General features: G+C 55.7%; 4 protein-coding genes across 4 annotated transcripts; all 4 read left to right on the forward strand.

The window, feature by feature from the left end:
- Positions 1-352: 352 nt before the first annotated feature.
- On the forward strand, positions 353-3,550 carry LMXM_33_0060 (conserved hypothetical protein; the record flags this gene model as incomplete). The annotated part of the gene is made up of 1 exon (XM_003878540.1): positions 353-3,550. One exon carries the CDS (start codon positions 353-355, stop codon positions 3,548-3,550), a length of 3,198 nt encoding a protein of 1,065 aa, XP_003878589.1.
- A 1,228-nt stretch (positions 3,551-4,778) lies between these two features.
- LMXM_33_0070 (putative ascorbate-dependent peroxidase) lies at positions 4,779-5,690 on the forward strand (the record flags this gene model as incomplete). The annotated part of the gene is made up of 1 exon (XM_003878541.1): positions 4,779-5,690. One exon carries the CDS (start codon positions 4,779-4,781, stop codon positions 5,688-5,690), a length of 912 nt encoding a protein of 303 aa, XP_003878590.1.
- Positions 5,691-8,197: 2,507 nt separating this feature from the next.
- Positions 8,198-9,886, forward strand: LMXM_33_0080 (glucose-6-phosphate dehydrogenase; the record flags this gene model as incomplete). Its single annotated transcript, XM_003878542.1, has 1 exon — positions 8,198-9,886. The coding sequence occupies one exon, from the start codon at positions 8,198-8,200 to the stop codon at positions 9,884-9,886; it is 1,689 nt and encodes a 562-aa protein (XP_003878591.1).
- A 2,187-nt stretch (positions 9,887-12,073) lies between these two features.
- Positions 12,074-12,322, forward strand: LMXM_33_0085 (conserved hypothetical protein; the record flags this gene model as incomplete). The annotated part of the gene is made up of 1 exon (XM_003878543.1): positions 12,074-12,322. One exon carries the CDS (start codon positions 12,074-12,076, stop codon positions 12,320-12,322), a length of 249 nt encoding a protein of 82 aa, XP_003878592.1.
- Between the last annotated feature and the right edge of the window lie 765 nt (positions 12,323-13,087).

A 13,087-nucleotide genomic window follows, 5' to 3' on the forward strand; every position in this document is an offset into this window, starting at 1 on the left:
TCTTCGTAAGGTGGGGCGATGTGATCATCGATTATCGAGAGTGTTCGTGAACGTCCTAAACATGCTAGGAGCTCGTCTATCGCTGCACCTTCCACTGGGCCCCTCCCAATCATTCTGTTTTTTCCCTTTCGCGGCTGTGGTGGTGTTCATATCTGTCTCTCCCTTCTATCCCTCCTTTCTCGTCTCTTCATTATGCAGGCTTCTCGTATCGTCATACTCGAAGCCGCGCCGCTGTGGGAACAAAGAAAAAGCGTAGACTAAACTCGGCGGCGCACGCAGACGTATTACCTGTTGTGCGTGCGGCGCCCCACATCCGGCTCGGCTTTGAAAACTGAAGTGAAAACAAAAAAGGATGCATGTCGAAATTCGGCTATGTGGGGTAGAGCAGGCCTGCGCTTTCGACCCACAGAGCTTTTACCGCGTAAAGCAGCTCCTCTCCTCATACAATGGGCAAGGCAGCGGCGCTGAGGAGAGTGCCAGGCGCGCCTGGAACGGCGGGTCGCTGCTGCGTCTCCGACACACGACGCCTTTCACCCCCAAGCTGAAGCTGCAGGTCGTGGTGGAGAGTCTTATTGAGATGGAGAGCAGATGTTTCAGTGCCGTGATGGACAAGAAGCAGCATGAGGCGCGCATCAAGAGTAACTGGAACAACAGTGCTGTCGGAACAGCCTACCACAGCGCGGACGTGGACGAGGTAATACTGGCAGCCCTTCCTGTGGCTGCCGCCGACAGCGTCGTAAAGATTCGTCTGCTGCAGCTTCCCCCACCGCTTGATTACGACGCACAACAAGTTGTGAAAAGAGCGATCGGCAACGCCACCATCAGCAGGCACAGACACGACACTCCACTGTGCATTGGTGTTGCAAAGATAAGCCTGCGGGAGCTGATGTTGGCCAGGAGAACAGTCAGCATTGCGATGCAGGCGAAGCGAGCCGTTGTGAGCACCGTGGAGGCTCACAACTTAGACACGTTGATCACAAATGCTATGTTCGGTCGAGGAGAGAGGAACGGGAGCGCCGTTCTCTCTGTGCAGTTTAACGGCTACACATTTGGACGCGTTCCGAAGGGGAGGCCCATACGGAGCCAGAGCCCCACGGATTCGGCGAAGCGCATCACCGCTGCCATGGATTCCGACGCGCCATTGCCAAGTGCTTCGAGTGGAGCAGCCGAGGAGGCTGCTATGGGGATGGAAGAGACTCTCAATTCCCCAGCCATCCGCTTTGTGCTACTTCCGTACGTTGCACTTGTCGACGTACTCCTGCGCGTGGCTGACGTGACTTCCTGGCGCGTGCCTCGGAAGACAGGGATGGCGCTCGCAGCGGTTGTCATCGCGCTCTACTCGGACCTCTTCGACATGCTATTCGTGCTGACTGTGGCACTTGGTGTCTTAAGCGTCCTTCGTAACATTTCAGTCTTCTGCTACGTTCCTGTGAGTGACAGCACTGCCGCCCGTGCCGCTGCTGCGCCTGTGGGGGGCAGCGGTGTCATAAGGTTTCAGTCGTTTCTCTACAGTCGGGAGAACGCCTTCCTGAACAGTCTGCTGCGCGCGCGCGTCTTTTTCTCGCGTGGTCTGATGGAGGACACGTACTATGAGCTTGCGTTGGCTGCCCACATAGCCCGGCGCAATCGTCGACAGCTGGTCGGGCTTGGTTTAGCTGTGTGCTGCAGTTTTGCCTTTCTGTCGATGGGGACGGTGGTCATTTTCCTTACGCTGGGCGCCTTCACAGCGTACCCGGTTTTTCTCAACCTGCCCAGCGCGCGTCGACGCACCCGCAGGAGGAAAGGGCCGCTTTTGGCACTCATTCGCTATGCTGCCAATGCAATACGCGTGCCACGGCGATACAAAGTGGTACGTGTCATCCGAGTTGCAGTGGCCCGCGCAAAACCGGCATTGCTGTCGTCTGGCAACAACTCCATTGCTGATTCAGGGGTGGAGAGCCTTCAGCAGCAGTTTCTGAACTGCATTCGACAGCAGGTCGAGTCGAATGGGGTGCGGTCGCCGACGGAGAGATCAGAAACCTCCCTGAAAATGCGGGAGAAAAGCAATCCCATTGTGGGCCGCCGAATGCGGACTGTGGATTTCGACGTCCTTCCGAGCAACTCAGTTAACTTCGCATCTACCCTTGATCGGTTTCAGGTCACTCACGTCATGCGCTATTTTGTGGCTCTGTGCTTCTCTCCTAACGTAATGGAAACACCGGAACTGGCGAGCACGACCAGTGGCTTGCGAAAGGCGCCTTCCAATGCGGTTCTTCAGCGTCGTCTGTGCTATCAGCTGAGACAGGCGCGAATTCTCAGTGATCTGCTGCCGTCAACTTTGCCGCAGCCGACCAACATCTCAACGGGTGGTAACTTGGCGACGATGAGTCAGAAAGGCGGGGTCGTCATCGGTGACTCGAAGCCGATGGCAGTGTCCAAGGAGATACAGGAGGCCTTTCACAGCTACTTCAACGGCACCCTGACCCTTTTATTCTATCTGCGGCAGCAGTGGACATTTCATCCCTACGTCACGCAGTCCAGCACGACAAAATGTATGCCGGACAGCTTGCGCAGCGTGAGCGTGCTGGCCCAGCCGCAGGACCTTATTGATGTCGGCGAGGACGACGGAGTCACCAAGGCGCTCATGGCGCGGCGCAACTCGATGCTGAACCCGCCGATGGTAGGCATGTTTAACAGCAGCAATTCTGTCGAGGTGAGCGGGCGAGTAATGGCACTGTACGCAGCTTACTTGCTGCAAGGCGCACGTCTTTCAGTGTACACGTCCTCCAGTGGATGTGCCACAGTGCTACCGCTGCGTGCCCCAGGAAATTGTATGGAGCGATTTCCTCAGCCCAACCCCTGCCCGGCTGATCTTTTGAATACGCTGGACTCGGTGTGGCGAGGGGAGACGAGCGACACCGCAGGGCAAGGGGAGGAGGTCTACTTCAATGCAGATGCCGTGCTGCAAATCATCACTGTGTACAAAGACTACTGGGAAGGCGCCGCGAACTTGGCGACGACGCGATCCTCGGTGCGCCTCGAAAGCAGTGCAACCGGCGAGAGCCACTTCGGCAACACGCTAATGCGAAGCTCAATTCGGAGCGCTCTGCCCTCTGCGTCGCCGGTGTCCCGTCAACAGACAGCCCCGCTGAGTGCCACGACGTCCGTCACACGCTCTCCGCGACAGCTGACCACGACGCTGACAGAGGTCGGCAACGCGGCCGGCAGCGCAGGAAAGCCTCGAAGTGAAATCAGTCCCTATCCGGCTAGCAGCACACGCTCCGTGAATGCTGGGCTCGCATCGCTGACCCTTCTTCCCGCAGCGATGGCTGAGCCGTACACGACAAATGCAGGCTGTGAGACATCTTTCTCCTCCTCCGCTAAAGTCAATTGCATTTCAAACAAAGCGTTGGGTGATCCGCCCGTGCTTGATGCAACCTGCAGTCTCGATGCGAATGGGCAACAACTAGCCAACCATGAGAGGACAACGAATTCTGATCCAAATTACAGCGGCTCTCAAACGGCTGCCGGAAAGGGCAACTCGGAGAAGTTGTCGAGGTCCAAGAGGTGATGACTTTAGTGTAGCTTCAGTGGGCTGCCGCGCTAGGAATTGCCTGTCGTGTACTCCTGGTGAGGTGTGCGCCTTGCCGACGTGGCTGCCTGTACGTTTTCGAGCGTTCCTCTATGCACCAGAGAACGGCCACGTCAGACTCTCGCGTACCTCTCTCCCCGCCCCTTCTGAGCCGTCTCCCTCTCTGGTCTCCTCATAGCAGAGCATCGGAAGAAAAAGACGATGCGTGCTTGAGGGCACGGGTCCACGGCTTTTGCTTCTTTTCCCCTCTCTTGTCAAGTGCAGCCTCGAGCGTTGCCGGGAGTTGCCACACTTCACGGTGTACGTTCTACTATTATTTGCTTTGTGTGGGCGGTGGTGTACTGCCGCTGCGAGTGCCGTGCTTCACGGCTTTCTTGCACGTCCTTGGTAGAGCGTCAGCGGGTCAGTGCGTACCTTTTTTTCTCTCTCCGATTCCGCCCTTACCGGCCAATCTGCGGTAGCTGATCTTTGTGTGACGCGCGGCGAGAAAGCTCGGGCGCATCTTCGTCTTCTCTCCTCTTGACTTCAGTCGTGCACTCATATCGACAAGCTTCGCTGTACACTGCTTATGTTTGTGTCATGTCTCTCCTCCTTTTGGTGAATGGGTGCGTAGCGCCGATATGCAACCGGAAAAGGCCCACAAGAAAAAGAAGGCCTCTTCTGTCCGGTCATTCGAGAGTGACTCGTATGCGAGTGCACTCTACTGCATCGTCCTCTCTACGTACTGCATTGCTGAGCTGTCAAAGGACGCTAGACTAGGCTCTCTCGGCGAAAGGACGTGCAGCGGTGGAACTTCGGCATGCAAGTCACCACTGCGTGTTACGGATGCTCTCTACGGCCCAGCGTGCCAAGCCGAGGTGTCGCTTCAGAGTTGGCTATCAAGCCGAAAACAATCCCACTGAAGTGCTGCTTTCCCGGCACCTGCGTCTGGGTCTTTGCTTGCTGCGTCCAATGTGCGGATGCGCATGACGTTCTTGCCAGCTTCATCACAGCCTTCTCCTGTTCTCTCTCCTACCGTTCACGTCACGTAGATTGACTATTGCTCTACTGCAACCTCTCCCCTGCGCTTAGCTACAAGAGAAAAAGAGACCCAAATAAGACCGCACGCAACGAAGGACTCTACGAGGAGCAATCCTGCTAACCAATCATGTTCCGCTGTGCTTGTGTCCGCCTTGGGCAGCGCGTGCTGCCTAGTTACATGCCACGAATGTTCGGCACCTCGCGGCGAGCGAAAGGCCTCTTTACCGGCATCGCTGTCGGCACCGTCGCGAGTGGTGCCATGCTTGTTTCGTGCGCCAGCGCACGCGTGGAGGAACCACCGTTTGATATCAGGGCTCTCCGCAGCGACATTGAGAACATGATCTCTGACAAACTGGAACTGGGACCTTCGCTGATTCGCCTAGCATGGCACGAGGCCGGCTCGTACGACTGCTTCAAGAAGGACGGCTCTCCGAACTCAGCGTCGATGCGCTTCAAACCGGAGTGCATGTACGCGGGTAACAAAGGTCTCGAAATCCCTCGCAAGGCGCTGGAGCCTTTGAAGAAGAAGTACCCTCAAATATCTTACGCGGATTTGTGGGTGCTCGCCGCCTACGTGGCCATCGAGTACATGGGTGGTCCCGAGATTCCGTTTTCCTGGGGTCGGGTGGATGCCAAGGACGGCTCTGTGTGTGGACCTGATGGGCGCCTGCCGGACGCCTCAAAGATGCAAGGTCACGTACGCGAAGTGTTCACGCGCCTCGGGTTCAATGACCAGGAGGCAGTGGCGCTCATCGGCGCGCACACATGCGGTGAATGCCACATCAAGTTCTCCGGCTACGATGGACCGTGGACGCACGACAAGAACGGTTTCGACAACTCTTTCTTTACCCAGCTTCTCGAGGAGGATTGGGTCTTGAATCCCAAGATTGAGAAGCTGCAGCTGATGGACCGCGCAACGACGAAGCTGATGATGCTTCCCACTGACGTTTCCCTCCTCCTCGATCCCTCTTACCGCAAGTACGTGGAGCTGTACGCAAAGGACAACGACCGCTTCAACGCAGACTTTGCGAAGGCGTTCAAAAAGCTGACCGAGCTCGGCACCAAGAACCTTCACAAAGCACCCGCGTCGGGGAGCTAAAAGTGAACGTAGCGCGCTTTGGTTGTTATCCTCCTCTCCCCCACCTTCTAGAGAAACACACCTTTGACGGAAGCGCGTTGTCCAGCTGCTGGAGTCTCTCCGTCGTTGCATTATACTCGCAATTCGATGGCCGAGGCCAGTGGCATTTGGCACTCACTTTCGTTTCCCCTCTTCTTCCTCGGGTGACTCTGGGACTGAAGAGGTCGTCGAAACGCGTTTCCTCTTGCACATGTCTGTGCATGTGCGTGAACGAAAGTTCAGCACCGATATTGAAAGGGTGGCTGATACTATCGGTGTGTCTCTGTGCGCGTAGCACGACGCAGCGGTAGGTGAGAAAAAAAACTGTTAACAGAGTGCTGAGGAGGACAGATGGGGCGTCTGCTCCTCTGTCTCTTCTTTGCGTGCGGATGCGGTGAGGAAGAGAAAAACACCGTTGGTAGCTCCTTGCACGCATTCTTTTTTCTTTTTCTTCCACCGACTGTCGTACTCTGGTGATGGGAGTGACTTGAGCGCGTGGCACCTAGGTCCACTACCCCCACTCTGCGCGGGGACGCCAGGCAGCCCCTGCTCCTGCCAATGCACAGCCACTGGTGGCGGTGACGGCGTCAGGCACCTACGAAATAGGTGAGTCAGAGCGATTCACCACTGCAAATGTCAGCGGTCAGCACCTGCATGGCGTTGTGTCCGAGTCGCCTGCGAAGCGAGTGTGTGAGGGGCAGGGTTTGGGGTGGAGGCCGTGCTCACATGACGGGGTCGGCGCATTGCTGTACCGCGCGTGCCTACAGCTGCATCGCACCGCGCAATAGGCCTGTGTCAGCGCAAGCACGTGGGTGTTGCGCTCATGCTGCATGGCCGGATGGGCACGAACAACAGCAAAAACAAAGAAACGCTCTTATATGCACGAAACGCACTTTTCTTGCCCTTTTCTGCTTTTTTTGTTTTTTTTCGCGTTATTGCTGCAACACAGCCTCTCTCACCCGTGCAGCACGAAAGTTGTGCAGTGGGCCAGATGAGCATGGCGTCCGCATTTTTTCCCTTGCCCTGTTCCGCACGAAGCAGAGCGCGGTAAAAAGCGAAAAGCCTGTTGCCATGTTTCGTGGCACGCCGTTGTGGAGGTGCGTGGCTGAAACTGTGAAAGCTGACACAAGAGTGCTCTCTTCCTCTTGTCCTGTATAGGGCTGCATCACTTGTCGTGTCAGCCCGGGAAATTGCGATTATGACTTCTTCGTTGCTGGAGAGCTGAGAGCAACACCCCGTCTCCTTCCCCCTCCCCCTCCCCCTCATTTCTTTTTTTGTTTTGATTTTTTTGTTCGTGCTCCCTTCGAGTTTTATCATTGCGCTCGCTATGATACGTCTGCTCTTTCGACCGTCCTTTTTGTGTGACTTTTCCCTTTATTGCCTGGGCTTCTCTCTCCCTCGGATATGCCCACCAAACGGCAAAAAAAAAACAAGAATTCCCTACCCCACCCCCTTCTCTCTTTCGTCCCTCCTCCCTCTTTTTTCCGATATTTCGCCTTATGCACTTCTCTTGCTTTTTTTCATTCCTTGCAATGCTCTTTTGTTCTCCGAGTGCCTCGGTGTGTACGCCACTCCTGGTCGAAGTTTCATCTGTCCCCCCTCTCCGCGTATATTGAAAGACGCGCATCGCGCAGAGGTGCGCTCTCTCTTCTCCCTTTGTGCACTAATGCGCAGCGCCACGAGCGTAAATGGATTCTCATGTGCTGCATGTGACCACCTCATCCCTTGCACGAGCAGCGTTGATGCGCACGTGTATGCCTGCAAAGCGAGAAGAACGAGGAATAGGAGACAAAAGAACACACACATACACACGTCTATACGGGCGTTTGCGAAGAGAGTACGAGGAACTTGTAAAAGACCTTTACTTCAATGGCATCGTTAGCACTTATTATTTCTTGTCAAATGCCGTTTGCTACCCTTCACTTTGATGATTGGGGGGATGCTCTGAGAAAACCAGTGGCAAGTCGAAAAGATCCACACGAATGTGCACGCGCAAAACTACTTTTTCGTGCCGTGGCGCTTCCCTGCAGGCTGCCCAGTCAGGCTCTCTGCACAAACACTACTTCGCAGAACCACAAGCGTACGATGGGGCGGGTGAGAAGGTGCATGTCTTGATGCTCCTCTTGTTGCTCTTTCCGACTCTATGGCTCTTGTGTCTAGCTACTTTCTCCAGGGGAAGAAAACAAACGCGCAGTTGGCGAAATGGTTTCAGCGCGCGGCGCCCGCAGTGTCGCTCTGTTATCCACTCATACATGCTCCCCTCACTCTCCCACTTTTTCCTCGTCCCACTCTGCACCTCGTCCACTGATAGTTCAGCGACGTAGGATAAAGCGAAGAGCAGCAAAACGAACTGAAAAGAGCGGAGGACTCTCCGAGCAATAGAATTTGCTCATCTTATTCACCCACCCTTATACAACCGTTTTGATCTTATTTCTTGTTGCCTCCGGCTACCATATATTGATCGGTGTTATACAAATTAAGTAAGCACCATGTCGGAAGCGCAGGCTCGTGCTGATGAGGATGCTTACATGGCCGACGTCGACAGCATTCTGGACGTGCTCCGGACGCATGTGCTGGAACGGAAGCCAGATGACGTTTTCCAGTTCCTCTCCAAGTCGGCGCTACGTCTGCAGAAGGACAGCGGCGCCGAATTGTGCGATCGCATCAACTGTAAGGTAAAGGATGAACAGAAGAGCCGTGCATTGTCTATCATCGTATTCGGTGCCAGCGGGGATCTGGCTAAGAAGAAGACATTTCCTGCCCTCTTCGATCTGTACTGTGGCGGGCTCCTTCCCCCGGAGGTCAACATTATCGGCTATGCTCGCACCAAGGTGGAGGATGTCGAGAAGTGGAAGCATGAGACGCTCATGAAGTATTTTTCGAAAGTGTCGGAGCGGGAATGCCACGCCGAGGACTTCTTGAAACACATCAGCTACTTTTGTGGAGCGTACGACAAGGTGGACGACTTCAAGCGTCTTGACGCGGTGATTCGAGAGAAGGAGAATGCCTTTAAGGGCCCTGAGAAGGGTGGAAACCGTCTCTTCTATCTTGCTCTTCCGCCCTCAGTGTTCGCAATTGTCTGCGAGCACATTCACAAGGGGGCGATGCCGCAGGAAGTGGGGGGATGGGTGCGGGTGATCATCGAGAAGCCCTTTGGCCGCGATACCAAGAGCTCCGCCGAGCTTTCCCAAGCGCTGGAGCCGTTCTTCGACGAGTCGCAGCTGTACCGGATTGACCACTACCTCGGGAAGGAGATGGTGCAGAACATCATCACGACACGCTTCGCCAACCGTATCTTCAGCGCTGTGTGGAACTCGAGCAACATTGCGTGCGTGCAGATCACGTTCAAGGAGACCATCGGTACCGAGGGCCGCGGCGGCTACTTCGACAACATTGGCATTATTCGCGATGTCATGCAAAATCACCTCACCCAGATTCTTGCCCTGCTGGCCATGGAGAAGCCGCGGTCGCTGGACGCTGAGTGCATCCGCGACGAGAAGGTGTCGGTGCTGAAGTGCATTGAGCCAGTAACTAAGGAGAATTGTGTTCTGGGCCAGTACACTGCCTCCGCCGATGGCTCCATGCCTGGTTACCTACAGGATGAGACCGTACCCCGGGGCAGCACTTGCCCCACATTTGCCGTGATGCGGCTCAACATCAACAACGACCGCTGGGCCGGCGTCCCTTTTATTCTCAAGGCTGGCAAGGCTGTGGAGCAGAAGTACGTGGCGATTCGCATTCAGTTCAAGGACGAGGTCCACCCCTACGGCGATGCGACACAGCGCAACGAGCTCGTCATCCGCGCTCAGCCGTCCGAGGCCATGTATGTCAAGATCACCACAAAAGTTCCTGGCCTTAGTGGGGACTTACGGCAGACGCACCAGACAGAGCTGGACCTTACCTACCACACCCGGTACGATGTGCGCCTTCCAGACGCCTACGAGAGCCTCATCAACGACGCACTGCTGGGTAACTCGACAAACTTTGTGCGTAAGGACGAGCTCGATGTGGCATGGCGCATCTTCACACCGCTCCTGCACCAGATCGACAATGGAGAGATCCAACCGATTCCGTACCAGGCTGGCACGCGCGGGCCCAAGGAAGCGGATGAATTCATCATCAACAACGGCTTCAAGCACCAGAAAGACTACCAGTGGACTCCCTCGAACAAGCTGTGATGAAGGCAGACATTGCAATCTATTTCACAGCTCCCTGTCGACGGCAGCGAGAGAGGCAGGGTATTATACACTGGATGCGTGCCTATCCGCCCCTCAGAAAGCACGTGGTCGCGCTCTGCGGTACGCACCGACCAACGCTGCAGATACAACACGAAGAAGAGAGGAGAGAGGGATAGCCAGCGTCTGTCAAGGCGGCCCCGTGAGCTGCCAATTGGCATCCCGTACCTCTACTGTCTACAATCCTTTTTTTTCTCGTTCTCCCTTGCTATCGCCATCCCCCATGTGTGTGCACTGCGGCCCGGACAGCTAGAGGATGTGTGAGCCCGTGCCGCCGTACAGACAGTGCCTTACGCCTTTCTTTGGCTCTCTTGGACTTCGTTCCTGCCTATTTCTGTGGCAGTGGTACCTCTCCCCCTACCCTCCTCAGGCTCACTTGAAGCGCGCTGCGTAAGCTTTGCTGCTGCACCAGCTCTGACGCCTCTGCTGTGGATGCCGGGAGGCAGGCTCCATGTTGATCGAGACTTCGCTACTGACGCTCAAAGGGCGGAGGGTTGGCAGAGGAAAAGATGGGTGCCCAGAGTGCTAGCGGAAGTCGTAAAGTGCGCGGAAGCACAAGAAGAGAGACGAGAAGACGGATGAGGGATAGATCACTGGAATCTGAGGAGAATGCGCGGACACCCAACACGGAGGCGCGCACTTGATGCAAATGCTGTTCTCGCGTTTGTTTTCCCTTTGCTTTATTTTTGTTGTTTGCTTTGGTCGGCCTGTTGTTTTCCTCTCTCGCGCAGCTACCTTTGTATGCAGATTTTACATTGCTTGTGTCGTTGCTGGATTTGCCTCTCGCCGCCGCCCCCCACCACCTCTCCAGAACACACACACACACACCGCCCCTCGGACGTTCCGCTCCCTTCTCCTACCCACTTTCGACCGTTCTCCCTCCCAATCTCCGTACATAAATTACATTCTTGGTTTCCCTCTTTGTTGTCATAGTCACTTGAGGGTGCATTCACATGTACCGCGAGCGTGGCGCAGCGACGTGCCCAAGCGTCCGGAAAGGATCGAGAAGAGGCACGCGAAAGGATCAAAAAACGAAGGGTGGCCTTCATTCAAGCAGCAGCGATACAGACGCGTGTGGGAGTGACAGCCATTCCCGAGTGACTTCACAAATATGGCATGTGCTCGAAAGGGAGCAAACGAGAAAACAAGAATAAGAGGAACATCTCTCCCGGAAGTGTCCGGGGGCTTCCGCCAGGGATGTGTGTCGAAGGTCGTCGGGGACCATATATGTGGCGTAGGGCAATGTGCGAGAACAGCCGCAACGAAACACCCATCTGTTAAGGGGGGAAAGAGCGTGCGCAGGCGCACCTCTTCCATTTTCCTATGCCACTGCCAGATAATGTCGCATGCCTTTCGTCGCTGACTCTCTGTTGCGGTTTCGAGGCGAAAGGCGATGCTGCAGATGGCACTGCTCTCTCTGGCATTCCTGCATCGACTATTGTCCTCTCCGCTCTCCCCCTCCCCTCCCCCCCCACCGCTTCCCTCACCTTTGTTCTGCTCGTTTCTCCCCTGGATTGTTGTTGTCTGGTTCGCGGCAAACTCGGACGTACTCCGCTTCTCATTGCTCCAGCAAGACGCGCAGAGTGCTCAGAGCATGCGCAATGATACACAGATCGCAGAGGAGTACCTCTGGCCTTATCACTCTCTCCTCTTTCGACGATCTTCGTAGACACAAAAGTGCTGTCGTTGTTGCTGCACTCCACCAGCACAAGTGAGGAAACGGCGAGCTCACAAGTGGGCTTTGGCCCGTACGACCCTCCAAGTGCAGAGAGGGGCGATTACAACGGCGAGACGGTGAGGAATATCCCGGAACTGTACCTCATGGCGGGCAACGGGGATCGTGTGAAGGGGGGCGCAGCGGAGGATACTGTGACAGAAATCCTTGTAGAGTCCGTCGAAGAGGTGCAGCAAAGGCACGATAGCTTTTTGCTCATGTATCTGCGCCTGTTGAAGTGTGCCGGTCATTCAGATCGAACGTGGTTTTCGACGTCATGGGACTGCATTTTAGCCTCCATTTTCACAGACATCACACTCATGGTGCTCGCTGTCATTGAGGCTTCTGGTCTGTAGCCGTACGAAGTAGGTCTGGATTCATACCTTCCATCCTTTGGTGCCTCCTGCCGCCTGTTGATGTACCCCCTTTCCCGATGCGCAGTCGCGCGCACTCATTATCCCTCACACACCGTCAGTGCTTCTCTTGGTCTGGCGGCGCCTCACGTCACCAACTCGTTGCGGAAGTTGCTAAGCCAACAAGTGGCGTGCAGCTTTGCAGTTGGCATTATGGCGGCTCCCTTGATACTGAAGGGTTCGCTGCAGCCCTCTGCCTCAGCTACTACGTGCATGGCCCCGTTTCATATCGACAGTCGGATGAAAGACTGAGGCTTAATGTACATGGTGACGCCAGCCACGGTGGGCCGTTGTTTGGCCGTGTTTCTCGACTGGGTTTTCGAGAACCTCGCACCTTGGCGTCATTGCTATCTGGTGCGGGGGTAACGAGGTGGGAACAAAGGCAGGCCATGCACCACCGCTGAAGGTGACGGACCGTGTGGAAGGCGCCCTGTTGTTCGTTGATGTTGTTTACCTGTGCGCGTGTGCATGCGTGCGCTCCTTTCCCTCCCCCCTCACTCTTGCCCGAATACCCAGCCTCATTACAGTATGTTCATTTTCCAGTTCGTTTAAGCTCTGAGAAAGAGGGTGAGTCACTCTACCCCGCCCCCTTCTTCATCCAACGACCCATATGTGAGGGGCAGAGGAGCAGCATCCGTGGCCTGGCAGGCCGTCTTCGTTTTTCCCACTTTTACTTTCCGCGGTAACGTCTTACCCTTCCACGCACCCCCACCTCTCCCACCAAGGCGCCTGTTGCGTAGCCACAGGTTGTAGTCGCGGCACACGACACTGCGGCAATGGACGAACTGCGCCAACAAAGCGCGTTCCACCCGTGAAGGAGCAGTTCTTTGGACAACAGGACGTCAGCGCACTCGGTGTGGCCCCTCACTTTGTATTCGACAGGCCCACAAACGCAGTGTACCAACCCGCCAGCGCGACGGCCATGCACATCGCTACCGGGAATGTCAGTGCGTCCTATCACGGCGAGGGGTTCCTCTTCGTCATTGCCCCCGTGCTGCTCGGCGCCGTGTTCACAAC

This window comes from Leishmania mexicana, chromosome 33, assembly GCF_000234665.1.
Source record: "Leishmania mexicana MHOM/GT/2001/U1103 complete genome, chromosome 33".
Classification (NCBI taxonomy): Eukaryota; Euglenozoa; class Kinetoplastea; order Trypanosomatida; family Trypanosomatidae; genus Leishmania; species Leishmania mexicana.